This window comes from Lampetra fluviatilis, chromosome 11 (assembly GCF_964198595.1).
Source record: "Lampetra fluviatilis chromosome 11, kcLamFluv1.1, whole genome shotgun sequence".
Classification (NCBI taxonomy): domain Eukaryota; kingdom Metazoa; phylum Chordata; class Hyperoartia; order Petromyzontiformes; family Petromyzontidae; genus Lampetra; species Lampetra fluviatilis.
In genome coordinates, this window is record NC_136285.1 from 13320684 (window position 1) to 13334231 (window position 13548).

At 52.0% G+C, this 13548-nt stretch overlaps 1 protein-coding gene across 4 annotated transcripts; it reads right to left on the reverse strand.

Moving 5' to 3' along the window:
- Positions 1–1543: 1543 nt before the first annotated feature.
- CRADD (CARD and death domain containing adaptor protein) lies at positions 1544–11587 on the reverse strand. 4 transcript variants are annotated; one of them, XM_078861043.1, is made up of 5 exons: positions 11465–11587; positions 10150–10385; positions 9604–9699; positions 6436–6765; positions 1544–3337 (listed from the first exon to the last, which is right to left on the reverse strand). In XM_078861043.1, exons 4-5 carry the CDS (start codon positions 6749–6751, stop codon positions 3039–3041), a joined length of 615 nt encoding a protein of 204 aa, XP_078717169.1. In that variant the 5' UTR covers positions 6752–6765; positions 9604–9699; positions 10150–10385; positions 11465–11587; the 3' UTR covers positions 1544–3038. The 4 variants fall into 4 exon arrangements, with proteins under 4 accessions (XP_078717169.1, XP_078717168.1, XP_078717170.1 ...); XM_078861042.1 differs by having other exon boundaries at positions 9574–9699; XM_078861044.1 differs by having other exon boundaries at positions 6436–6706; positions 9553–9699.
- Positions 11588–13548: the final 1961 nt, after the last annotated feature.

The window sequence follows — 13548 nt, forward strand, 5'->3', positions numbered from 1 at the left end:
ACGTCCGCCGCGGGGGATGGCGGTGCGGGGAAGGGGACCCGCGGTGGCCGTGGCCGATTCTCGCCCGACGGGCGTCAAGCGGCGTGGCCGAGGGTTGCGTGCTCTGCCTCGCCGGAAAACAACCCCCGTCACAGCCAGCGAGCGAGCTAGCGAGCGCGTCGCTTCGACATCAAACGGCGGGCAGTAGCACCGACAAGCTCTGTATGATACTGGGGGAGGGGGGGGGGGTCACGAGCTCGTACCCACAGTCCGATCCTGGGGATGCCCCCCGGCGCGCGGACCGAACGTCGCGGCGCCGTTCACGGACAACCACGCGGCGACGCGACCTGGAAAGGCATCGCGGAGCTGCGGTGAGCCTCGCGCGAAAGCTCAGCGAGCGATGCTGTCGGCCGCTCGGACGATTGTTTTTGTTTACGAAATTGTTTTTTAAAAACATCGAGTGAATTGTAATCGCGTGAAGTCGCTTTTGCCCAAGTGATGAGTATTTGAGTGAAAATGTTTGTCTTGCTTATCTTAAAAAAATTTTACTCGGGGCTTAATATGGCATTTTATTAAATGACTCCCAAGAAGAGAAAATGCATCCCATAGTGCACATGCGAACATACCAGTCTGGAATAAAAATCCTAAATTGGGCGTAACATTTAAATGTTCAATCTGAAAACCCATCGTCCAATGTACAGCGTGCCTCCGTTTGCCAGTGTTTTCAAGGCCCCCACATTGTTATTCTTCACCACTGTAGGCAAACCCATTTCCGAAAGCAATGACCGACAAACCGCATTTTGTATCGCTTAGAAATGTTACCGATGATTTTGGTCACGTTCGATGAACTTGATTGCGTCTTTGGTAAAGTGCAGTTTAATAATGAAGTATCTACGACCATATCATCCTATATTACACATCTCAACAGCTAAGCAGGATTAAGCACAACTCAGATTTGGATGGGTGATCAGCAGTGCTTATCAGGTATTGTAAGCGGTGGGGGGGTGGGGGGGGCATTGGGTGGGAGGTGTGGCCAAGAGATAAGTGCCTTGTGTGTGTGGAGCTTTCATCACATCACGGAGGGGGCGTAGGATGAGGGGGCAAATCGTTACAAGCCTCATTGAGAAATGCTTGGAATTGGTTTATCTGACCCCTGCAGCCACGGTGTGATGGGGCATTGTGGGGATGGGGGAGGGGTGCAGATCGTTACAAACCGAGTTGGGAGATGTCGCCAGACCGTTCCTGAAACGCATCGTTCCATCGTCACGGGAACGGCCGTTAACGATGACAGCTACAGCGGTATCGTTAATTGATAACGAGCACGCTTGGGTCGATCGTGCGATGGGGATCTAACGGAGTTCGGACGCGCTCCGCTTAATTTTCCGCTCGAGCGTGTGGTCCGCCGTGACTCGAGACAAATCGCCCCCGGCTCAAGCGGGGCCTGATAAAGGCAAAGGCATCTGCAGCTGGCGGGGAGGGGGGGGGCGTTTGCGTAGTCACGACGGCTGCGATCGCAGCACAAGGAAAGGGGGGGGGGGGGGGGGGGGGGGGCCGGGGGGGGGGGGGCGCGTGAGTCACTAGCCAGAGGACCGAGCTGCCGCAGACGCCCGCGGTATTCTCCCGTTAATCGGCTGAAGCGGCAAAAGCGGCAGCAGTCGTATAATTTCATCCCCCGCGCGTGAGGCAGGGGGGGGGGGAATGAGGAGCGGGGTTGAGCAGAGAGGAGGCGACGCTGACGGGCGAAATGGGATGTTCTCACAGCTCAGTCGGGCGTCTAACGCATTTGACTTGGCGCGTTGCCGTCGGCTAAACGGGCGAACGCAGGGGACGCTTCTCCGCGCTCCGTGCCCCGAAGCTCCGTGAGACGAGGCGAGGATTCATCCACGCTTTCGCAGAAATGGGTTCGAGCTTCGCAGAGTCAAAGGCTTCGTGCCGGTAATCAAATGAGTGCCGGGCGGAGATTATTTTTGTAGGCGGTCCCTGAACCGGTGATGGAAATGCCACGTTCCCATGGCAGTGGTGATAACAAAGTAGATGCCTGTTGCAGAAAATAGTAGGCACGCAACGATTCACCCACCATGGCAACATCGTGAATTGTCTGCATTTGCGATTCGTGAATAAGTAGTTTTTTGCAATTATACAATCCCATTTGTATCGTTTGTTTTTTTGGCTGTTTGCGCTGCTCGCAAAAACTTAACAAGGGCACATCACTTGCACATCATTTGCATACATCCTAAATTATCAATTCTTACACGCACAATTCTTCGCACGCAGTGTAAATATTAGTCCTAATCCATTTATCCCACCATCATTATAAGCTCAAAGTAACAGTGTGTTGGCATTTTAATAAAGCGCCATAACCCTACGACCCCTATAAAATTATAAAACATCCCGACATAATTTTCAAACGTAAAAAAAATGTACATCTCCTCATGCTTTATCGGCGGCCAGGGTGGCATCGCAAGCCTTGCCCACTTGGTCAAGGTCTGCTGCGCCATCTCACCTGACGTTACAAACGCGGTATGAAAGTGACAGCGTGCCCCGTAGAATTCTGACCCCAGGGGCCAGACCACTATAAAATATTTGAACTTCCGCCCCGCTGTGGTAATTTAAAGCCCGGGCCCAATTCTGACCCCATAGATCAGATGTTTGTACCCCGGGTCAAACTGTATCCTACACAGTACTGATCCCAGGGTTCGACTACCACTATTTTATTTTACCAGGTAGGGCCCACTGAGCTGTAGAGCTTTTTTCCAGAAGCAACCTGGCCACAAATGATAGCTCAACGAAGTGGCTTATCACGTGGAAATGTATAGCAGGAGCCAAATACTCTAAAACGCACGTCGATTCTAAATGTCGATAGAAAAACGGGAGGACCCGGAGAAAAATCCACGCGGCCACGGGAAGAGAAACATTAAAACTCCAAATATACAGCAGCAGGCGTCAGGGTCGGGGTCGAACCCACGACCTCCTGTATACCGGGCGAGGCAGTTAACGTCTCGTCATCAGCGGAGAGTCCCAACTTATACGGGCGTCACAATGCTTCAGGGGGGGTGGGGTCACGGTGACAGGGAGAAGACGGTGTGCAGGTCGACCTCGGCTTGCTGCAGAGCGACGCACAGGGCCCGGCGCGTGGCGGCGCTGCCGGCGCCCTGGCGCCACGCGAGCAGCATGGCGAGCGTCTGGGCGTGCGCGCTGTGAGGGTGAGCCACGCGGCAGCGGTAGGCCCGGGCCTGCGAGACGCCCAGCACCGACACCAGGTGCTCGCACTCGGGCCCCAGCGAGGCGGCCAGGTCGCTCAGCTCCTTCTCGTCGGGAGGAGAGTCCAAATACTCGGGAGAGAAACGCGCCAGCACGCCTGGGGAGGGGAGGGGAGGGAGTGACATTTGAATGCGAGATACAATTTATTATTATTTTTAAAAAATGCTTACACAACGCACAATGCTTTCGTAGGTAAACTTTTTTCGTGAACGATCGCCGAGCAAAGGCTTAAAGTCGTCAAACGGCAGCACTATCCGAGTTGTAATATGTGGGAGTTATAACGTGTTTATAACGTGTTTCTTGAGTTGTGCATGGTTATTGTAAGATAGCTCCGGAGAAGAGGCGATGGGAGGGAATTCCTAAAGTATAACAGGAAGAGTGAAGAAGCAAAAAGTTATTTTGACCTGCAGTGTATTGAGTAGGTGAGTGAGTGGGTGAGTGGTGGCTTAGTGAGTGGGTGGTGGTGACCTGCAGTGTATTGAGTAGGTGAGTGAGTGGGTGGTGGTGACCTGCAGTGTGGTGAGGGCTGAGTGAGTGAGTGGTTGAGTGAGTGGTGGTGACCTGCAGTGTGGTGAGTAGGTGAGTGAGTGGGTGAGTGGTGGCTTAGTGAGTGGGTGGTGGTGACCTGCAGTGTGGTGAGGGCCGAGTGAGTGAGTGAGTGGTTGAGTGGTGGTGGTGACCTGCAGTGTGGTGGTTGAATACAGTACGGGTGGAGGCAAAAACAGTCACTGTCTGGTCGACCGACTCCTTCACGTGGGTGAAGGAATCGTCGAGTGAAGTTCCCGGGAACGGTCACCATGGCAGCAGCGATGGCCGCTTGATGAGGGGGCAATTGACCGCCGATGAGCGAGTGACTGGAGTGAATCGGCGTGAGCTGGATTGGCAATCGGATCGACTGCTTCACGCCGTCATCGATTTGGTCGAGATTCGACAAAATGCCGCCGCTGCGCACGTTTTTGGCGGCTGTGTTCCGCAACCCTCCCAAGTATCCCGAGGGTTGCATCGCGTGTCCCACATTTGGCTCCACGAAGCAAATTGACGCTCCGAGCACGTGGAGCGAAGATGACATCGCAGTCGTACTTTAAAAATCACTTCAATCGGCTTCTTTATCCACGCTGGGAGCGCACGTGTTATTCGTCTCAAAATAGTCGTTTCATCGTATGGCCAGCCAAATAAAATGTTCATTTCCAAGAACTGGAACACTGCACGCCAAATGAAGTGAAAACCCAAAATTTAATGGGATGCTGGCTGGGGGGTTTTTTTTTTTGTGCGGTCATTGGTGACCAGGGCTAAGCTCATTAAAAATCGCTACACGAAAAAAAAAACACCCGGTTTAATCATGGGTGGCTGCAAAAAGTTGATCCCAGGATTCCAGCGGTGCTGACTCAGGGCTTGGCCATGGTATTAGCAATGCCGTGCCACCTGCCTGCTTTCACAAGAGCCACCGCCGTCATAAAAGAACACAAAATGTGTGCAGATGCATCTATGCCCTTGTACACAACATTAACTAGAAAATAAAAAAACAAAAGCCTCGGTACTCGTACGCGTCTATGGTCTCGGTGTTGTTCTTCGTATGCATGCGTACGTGCAAGGGCGTGTATGTGTGTAGGTCTACGCGTGTGTGCGGTCGTGTAGCGGTTAGCGCGCTGCGCTACTAACCCGGCGACCCAAGATCGATTCTCGCTCACGGCCAACACCAGGTGACGATTATCTGAACTAGTCCTGGGCCTCCCATAGGTCGACTCAGCCTCAAACGAGGATCTGGTGCGGTGTGTAAACATTGCCACTAGGGAGACAAAGGCGGCCGGGCGTGGTGTTGGCCACCCACCGCCTCGTGTGCCGTTCCGGCCTTCATAGGTGCTCGCTAACGGCAGTTGCCCCTACAGTCTGTTAAGGATGTATGGGGGATCATTGTCTTTTTATATATGTGTGTGCACGTGCGCACTTGTGAAAGCCTCCTAAACGCAATATTTCATCGAGTGCCAGGTGAGACGAGGCGACAGCCCCGAGTGTAGTCGGTCTGTGTAAGCACACAACGTTGTACGTGCGTGCATGCGCGCTTGCATGCAACGTTAGGTGTCCGTGCGAGTACGTGACACCTCTGTCTTTGTGTGCGACTACGTATGGGCAGAGGTGGGGAACCTGTTCCTCGCCAAGCGCCGTAGAGGACTTTCAAATGACTTTAGGGGGCAACCGCACATTAACGTGGGGAACAAAAATGCTGAATCTAGAAACTCTGCTGCGAGGTCAAGTAAATACCCCTCCAGTACCCGATTAGTGCGGCTACCATGCTTGCGGTGACAAACAGATATCGTCAATGCGCCGCTTCATAGTAATGCCGCGGGCTGCATTCGGTCTGTGGGCTTATGAAATGGCCGGCCCTTATCCGGTCCATGTATCACACACACACACACTCAATTCGCAAGAGGTGGTACAGTCCGTGAGGCTATTTAAAATTAAGTTGTGAGTTCCCCTCCTCACTCCCATCTCCTTCCCCTCCTCTAAATACACCACGTTCCCGGTCGTTGCCTCCTCCGTGAGTAGGGGATCCCAGTCGCCCGTGACTGTCCCCTTACCTCGGGACTGACGTCCGTGGATTACCTCTACCCCCAAATATGGGACCTTTCTTGGCAGTATCAAAATATAAACAATGAGGTTTTACCCTTCATAGCAATAAAACAGGTGTTAAGATGTTAAAACGCCAAACAGAATCCTTTTTTCAAGGAATGCTGTCTGCATTAACCACACACAGTACTTGTGGTGAACATGCAAAGAAAAACACGCTCTGATAATATATGCATTGTCTTTGAAACTGATTGGTCCACAACAGAGACAGCTTTCTTTTGAGCCTAGTCTCAAACAGAGTTTGACCAGAGAACCCCAAAAGGCGAACAGCACAGAGACAACGCCACCATCAGGGCATTTATAGCCCGGGGTGAGCAGCTACAACATGGGACCTTAACACCTCAACACCTGTTTTATTGCCAGGATGGGTAAAACAGATTGCTATACCTCTACCCCCGCCATCACTCGTGCTTTGTACCGGGCTTTTGTTCAATAATAACAATACAAAATTTAAACTTGAAGTTGTGGGTCCCGTGAGATCAGCTCGCGGGGGCCGCACACAGGTCCCCCGCCGCCAGTGCCCGCAACCTGCGCCGGCTCGCGCGTTCTTCCGCGCCAGAGCGAAATCACCGTCGAGGGGGTCGCCCCGCGCGGCCTCCTCCTGACCGACGGCGCTCTCCTCGCGCGTGATGCGCTCCAGCAGCCACGGGGACTCTTTGCCCAGCGTCTCGCACAGCGCCGCGAAGGCGCGCGGCCCGCGCCGCGGCAGCTCGTCCAGCAGGCGGTAGGCACGCCGCCGGGAGCCGCGCTCCGCCAGGACCTCCTCCAGCTGCTGCGCCGAGATGATGCCCTCCTGGTACAGGTACTGGCTCGCCGACTCGGCGCACATATCCGTTGCCAGCTGCGTGCGCAGCCGCCGCAGCGTCAGCTTGTGCCGCTGGTCCATGGGCGGCCGCGAGCCTGCGCGTGGGTACGGTGAAGTCCTCGAGTGACGAGGCGAATTTAGAGGCGGGCGGGAGGGGTGGGGACGGCCTCCCTGTTGTTCCCATGAAGGGCGACGTTTATCTCGTTTGGGGAGTGCTACGTTGTTTTTATTTTGTGCGACTAGCAGAGCCGGGAGCGCGTGCTGCAAGAGATGTGTTTGCGGTTCAAATTCCGCAGGGCACCCTGGTTAATAAGTTGCGGTAGTTGAGCTATGAGGTACACTGCCATCTCCAGTGTATTTTAAACGTTCCGAGATCCCGTGACATCATTAGAAGAAGAGTAGGCCCACTGTGTGCCAAAGTCACGGTCCTAAACTTTTCCAAAGAAAAACAATCACTTGGAAATTAGCCGATTGGAAAACAAATCGCGATCATCGGCCCCCCGACTGCGAAAGCGTCGCGGGTCGCCTCCTGGATATTAACGTTTATTTTTAAACTCGCAAACATATAAATATATAACATGCGATACTAAAGAATGGCAGAACAACACAATTGAAACCACTGAAAAAGTAATTCTGGAACGCCAAATCCACCGCTGCAGTCGTGATTTTAAACTGGCACCGCCTGGCACGGGACATCTCTGCTCAGCGTGGAACCGCGGCTAACTCAAGCCACCAGTGATTTGCAACGCTGTTCAATTATTGAGGCTCGGAGAGCGAGTTTTGAAAGTTTGCCCATTTTATTATTATTCTATTCTTGCACACGAGCGCCAATATGTCCGTGAAGCTTAATGCCAAATGTCAAGGTCTGCCAGCCATGACGAGCGGGCTTCAGACGAGAGAGTCGGTGAGGTTTTTTTGACATTCCTTCGCCTCCGTTGATGGAGTTTTCGAATATAGTTTGGGTTGCAAGGCCACAATCAATGGCTTGTCCTTTCAGAAGTGAACTGCAAGGGATCTGAACCCGGGTTGCCTGCTTCTGAGGTAGGCAAGCTACCCAATACAGCCGAATACTCCAGCCTTGGCGAGTTTCGATTACGAACGTAATCGATGACTACCGATTAATTATCCGTTTGTCGATCGCTCGACAAATTGGATAACTCAAAAGAGGTGTCGTCTCTTAATTCTCACATGTGCCGCTGGACGGGAAGTAAGAGGATGTGGAGGAGGGTGACGTCATCAACATCACAAGCTGCATCACCACGGCCATCGATTTGTGGGGGGGGGGGGGTTCCCACCTTTAGCGCGTTGTTAAAAGGGCCGAGTGACAGCCCACAAAGTGAAAGGCTCTGTCGTCGACTTCAACATCGACTGATTCATCGACTTAACTAATCGATCCACCTCGTTACAATTATTGTGCGATGAACTTGTAGACAAATAGTAAACAACTTGTGTTCTCCATAAGACAGCGCTGTTTATTTGGGGGGGGGGGTTAGATCGAGCAAATGTGTGTGTCGTTAAACCCGCCACCACCCGACACAGCCAATTAGTACGGTTTGTGACGTTAGATGTTGCTGTACTAGTAACGTTGTGTTTTTGATGTAAAGCTTTCGTGACTGCAGGGATTCATATGCTTGGTTCTTTCGGTAAAGTCACGTAGAAGGGAAATAATAAAATAATATAAATATAAAACAATTAAAATTCTCACGACGTTTCGACTGCAACACAAGCAATCATCATCAGCTGTGAAATCCAGGATGATGGTAGTGATGTTGCTGATGATGACGGTAGTGATGATAGTGATGTTCCTGATGATGATGGTAGTAATGTTCCACTGCTGTGGATTTCACATCTGATGACAGCTGTGGATTTCACGCCTGATGATGATTGCTTGTGTTGCAGTCGAAACGTCGTGATAATTTTTATTGTTTTATATTTTTATTATTTCCCTTCTACGTGACTTTACCGAAAGAACCAAAAATAGTAACGTTGTGTTTACGTGACAAACCTCACGAATTATGGATATTGGTCGTGAAATCTCGCTGCGTGTTAAACTAAAGTCGTGTTCTGTGCGTCGTGCAGTCTACGCGCGTTGCGTGACGTGCTGTGGTGTGGGTACAAGGGTCACTTTCTCTATCCACTGCTGGATTAAGGCCTCCCCCTAAGCCGGGTCGGTCATGGGGGTGGGTGCGATTTGACCATACTTCACCACGACGGTGAGCTCGTCTTGCGTGTGGGGTCGCAGTGCAGAGACTCGCGGTACAGTGCGCGCACGTGTTTACAGCCAGCAGCACTGTACTAGGCCATGGCTTTGTTTAGGTTGTTACAGCGATGATGATGGTGGTGGTAGTGATGATGGTGATAGTGATGATGGTGGTGATGGTGGTAGTGATGATGGTGGTGATGGTGGTAGTGATGATGGTGGTAGTGATGTTCTTGATGATGATAGTGATGTTCTTGATGATGGTAGTGATGATGGTAGTGATGTTCTTGATGATGATGGTAGTGATGTTCCTGATGGTAGTGATGTTCTTGATGATGATGGTAGTGATGTTTCTGATGATGGTAGTGATGTTCTTGATGATGATGATGGTAGTGATGTTCCTGATGATGGTAGTGATGATGATGGTAGTGATGATGTTGGTAATGATGTTCCTGTTGATGGTAGTGATGATGATGTTAGTGATGTTCCTGATGATGATGGTAGTGATCGTGATGTTTCTGATGACGATGGCAGTGATGCTGCTGCTGATGATGTTAGTGATCTTGATGATGACGTAAGTGATATGAAGTTGGTGGCGTTGGTGATGATGGCTGAATCCAGCAGCCCGTCTCCCTGGCAAGCAGCGAACAATGGTGAACTACAAAGACAAAGGTCCCCCTACCCCCGTATAGCCTTCACCGACTTGTGGTTCCAAGTGCCGTGAGAGGAGGACCTGCGGAGACCGTCACGGGATGGCCTTCGTCTCCCTCGTGGCGATGTTTGTGTTTGGCTCACGCCGCAGCCGGCAGCCAGTGAAGGCGGAGCCGACCTGGAGGGGTAGAAACGACCACGGGACGGGCACAACAGAGTCGTGGATTGGTGAATGGATGGAGATGGCCGTGATGATGATGGTGGTGGTGATGGAGGTGATGGTGGTGGTGATGATGGTGGAGGTGGTGATGGTGGTGGTGGTGATGGTGGTGATGATGATGATGGTGGTGGTGGAGGTGATGGTGGTGGAGGTGATGGTGATGATGATGGTTGTGGTGATGGTGATGGTGGTGGTGATGGTGATGATGGTGGTGATGATGGTGGTGGTGAAGATGGTAGTGGTGATGATGATGGTGGTGGTGATGATGGTGGTAGTGGTGATGGTGGTGGTGATGATGATGATGGTGATGATGGTGGTGGTTGATGATGATGGTTGGTGATGATGGTGGTAGTGGTGATGGTGGTGATGATGATGGTGGTGATGGTGATGGGGAGGCAAACTACCCACCTCTTTTATAGCCGTGCAACCATCGGTTAAGCAGTGAACGCTCGGATTAAAAGAAGAACCGAAAGCTGAACGATAACAAGAAGGTGGTCGAGACGACACTTCCGCGCAAGCGAAGGGCTCGGCGTGACGTCACGGGGGGGGGGGGCGGGGCGCAGGGGGGGGGCAGCATCCTCCCCCGCACCGCGTCACGGACTCGCTGGTGATGCTGAGCACCCAGTCACTCTGCTCCGTTCAGGCTGAAAAAAAAGTTATTTCCGATTGCTTTCTACGGTTTAAAACGTTTATTTGTAAATATAATCAGAGATGTATGCTATGCCCGAATCAATTCCTGCCTCTTTCATCTTATCTCACTCTACTCCCCTCCACGCACTCTCCTACCTCTCCCCTCTCATCTCACTCTACTCCCCTCCACGCACTCTCCTACCTCTCCCCTCTCATCTCACTCTACTCCCCTCCACGCACTCTCCTACCTCTCCCCTCTCATCTCACTCTACTCCCCTCCACGCACTCTCCTACCTCTCCCCTCTCATCTCACTCTACTCCCCTCCACGCACTCTCCTACCTCTCCCCTCTCATCTCACTCTACTCCCCTCCACGCACTCTCCTACCTCTCCCCTCTCATCTCACTCTACTCTCCTCCACACACTCTCCTACCTCTCCCTCTCATCTCACTCTACTCCCCTCCACGCACTCTCTTGCCTCTCCCCTCTCATCTCACTCCACTCCCCTCCACGCACTCTCCTACCTCTCCCCTCTCATCTCACTCTACTCCCCTCCACGCACTCTCCTACCTCTCCCCTCTCATCTCACTCTACTCCCCTCCACGCACTCTCCTACCTCTCCCCTCTCATCTCACTCTACTCCCCTCCACGCACTCTCCTACCTCTCCCCTCTCATCTCACTCTACTCTCCTCCACACACTCTCCTACCTCTCCCTCTCATCTCACTCTACTCCCCTCCACGCACTCTCTTGCCTCTCCCCTCTCATCTCACTCCACTCCCCTCCACGCACTCTCCTACCTCTCCCCTCTCATCTCACTCTACTCCCCTCCACGCACTCGCCTACCTCTCCCCTCTCATCTCACTCTACTCCCCTCCACGCATTCTCCTACCTCTCCCCTCTCATCTCACTCTACTCCCCTCCACACACTCTCCTACCCCTCCCCTCTCATCTCACTCCACTCCCCTCTACACTCTCTCCTGCCTCTCCCTCTCATCCCACTCCCCTCCACGCACTCTCCTGCCTCTCCCCTCTCATCTCACTCTACTCCCCTCCACAGCTAACCACAAACCCTTGTTGAGAAAGTCCTCCCACCTGAAGATGGTTGCTTGTGTGGCGATCGAAACGTCGTGATCTATTATTAGTTTTCTACCTACGTAACTTCACCGACAGAACCAAAGAGTGTGGATTCCTGCAGTCACGAAAGCTTCAAATCAAGATTCCTCAGTCAACCTTTACTCAGTCAAAATGAGCGAGCCCACTGTTTCTGTACGGCGCCCTGCGATCTGCACGGACGATCGACAAATGCACATTGTATCAAGTCTTTTGATTGGGATTAGGAGCTGAATCAAAAGTTTGCCCCCAACCCCGCTCACGTCCGCCGTTATTTTCCGAGATTAGCGCAGCGGCGACATTTCTGAGAATCGTACCAGTTTCCACTGCGCTTGCCAAACTCTTTCTCTCTCTACCACTATTGTTTTTGCTCGTGTACAACTTTGTACCGCATTCGACGAATTTGTAAGATCCTCAGGAAAGTAAGACGCAGATCCCAACCCACCGGGCTTCTGCTCGTGTCCGGTCTCAAGATCCGCGGTCACGCACGGCCCATTCGCCGTTCCTTGTCGATGTTCGCGGTTCTGACTCCACCGACCGCCCCCGACTAACGCTGCTGCCGCCGCTTCGCTGAACAACGCACGTTTAGATTTAAAAAAAATAAAAGACAGACCCATCCCCCCCCCCCCCCCGTTGTCGCCCTTCGCAAGAGGAGGTCATTTTGTACAAATTTGTTGAATATTTAAATGTTCAACAAATGTACTCGTTTGCGAATTTGCACAGCGGCACTGCCAACGGAATGTGAAACTACTGCGGGCTTTTTTGTTTGTTTAATCCGAGAAACAGCGCCTTCATGTCAGCCTCACCAACGTGGTTTAAGCATTGCATAGGAGTGCTTATTTCCCCTTAATGATGGTGGTGTGTCAGCCGTTGGCTGGGACATGAACCATTGACTCAGAGTTACACGTATCCACGTGATTGAACATAGCGCTTGGTTGTCAAAACGTCTTGACCCAGATTTGTATCGCTCGTCCCATAACCGCATGTCTTTATTGTTCTCAGAACTTCAGTGTGCGTTCAACGCGTGGTCAAAACTTTTTGCGAATCTTACACGGTATTTCGCAGGAGAGTTCCAACATTGCGGGTGTTGTACTCATGGTGAAAAAAAAAACATCATCATGGTTGCGTTATAGTGACCTATAACCATGATGATGTTTGTTTTTTATCCTGCTGGCGATGATGATGTTTATTATATTAGCAGTAATGACGGTTAATCAATCAACCAACATTATTTAAGTGCCGTCAATTCATCTATATAAGAATTCATATAAGAATTAACGGTGATTTAACGGTGTGAATATCAGGGCCGTCCATAGGGTATGGCGAATAGGGGGTGACCGCCTCGGGCCCCGGGGTCACGGTGTGAGATGTAATACTGCCTCTTTAGTATGGATGGCCGTACACACTAACACCAAGTCATACAGACTATGGGGGGGGGGGAGTGCTGTTCGCTTCATCTCCCCGGTGTCGCTCTGTACACGCCGGAGCAGGTACTCATTTAAGGCTGAGTCAACCTAGGGGGAGACCGATCACCGGTGTAGACAGAACTCGTCACTGATGTTGGTGCTGGCCGCTATCTTACTCCGTCGGCCGGGTCACGAGTTCGGTGTGATCACCACTACACCATCGCTTCATCGACACAAAGGCAAAAATCCCCCGTATAGCCTTTGACAGACTGTTGGGTCAGGTGCTGTTCGCAACCGCAGGGAAGGCACACGGGAGGGTGGGTGGCCAACACCACGCCCGACCCCCTTTGTATCCCCAGTGCTGATGTTTTACACACCGTACCATGTACACATTTAAGGCTGAGTCGACCTAGGGGAGGAGGCTCAGGAACGATTATCATTCTTATTCGCTGCGGTTATTATAATTGATCGTGAGCGGGAATGGTCGCCGGGTTCGCAGCGCAGCGCGCCTAACCACTGCGCCACCGCTCCCCATCACGCGTGCCCCGCACGTACGACAAACGTGTCATGTGCACACACACACACGTGTACATCCACGCACAGACTTCGATATCAGTAAGGCGTGCTTTTAATAACGTCACGTGGACAGAGGGAGAGTTC

Excerpts from the sequence above, each read along its gene's own strand:
- CRADD (XM_078861043.1), bottom strand. The coding sequence starts at position 6,751 with ATGGACCAGCGGCACAAGCTGACGCTGCGGCGGCTGCGCACGCAGCTG. Across the intron at positions 3,338-6,435 it reads GCGGGGCGACCCCCTCGACG|GCGTGCTGGCGCGTTTCTCT; the intron begins GTGATTTCGCTC and ends TCCCCTCCCCAG.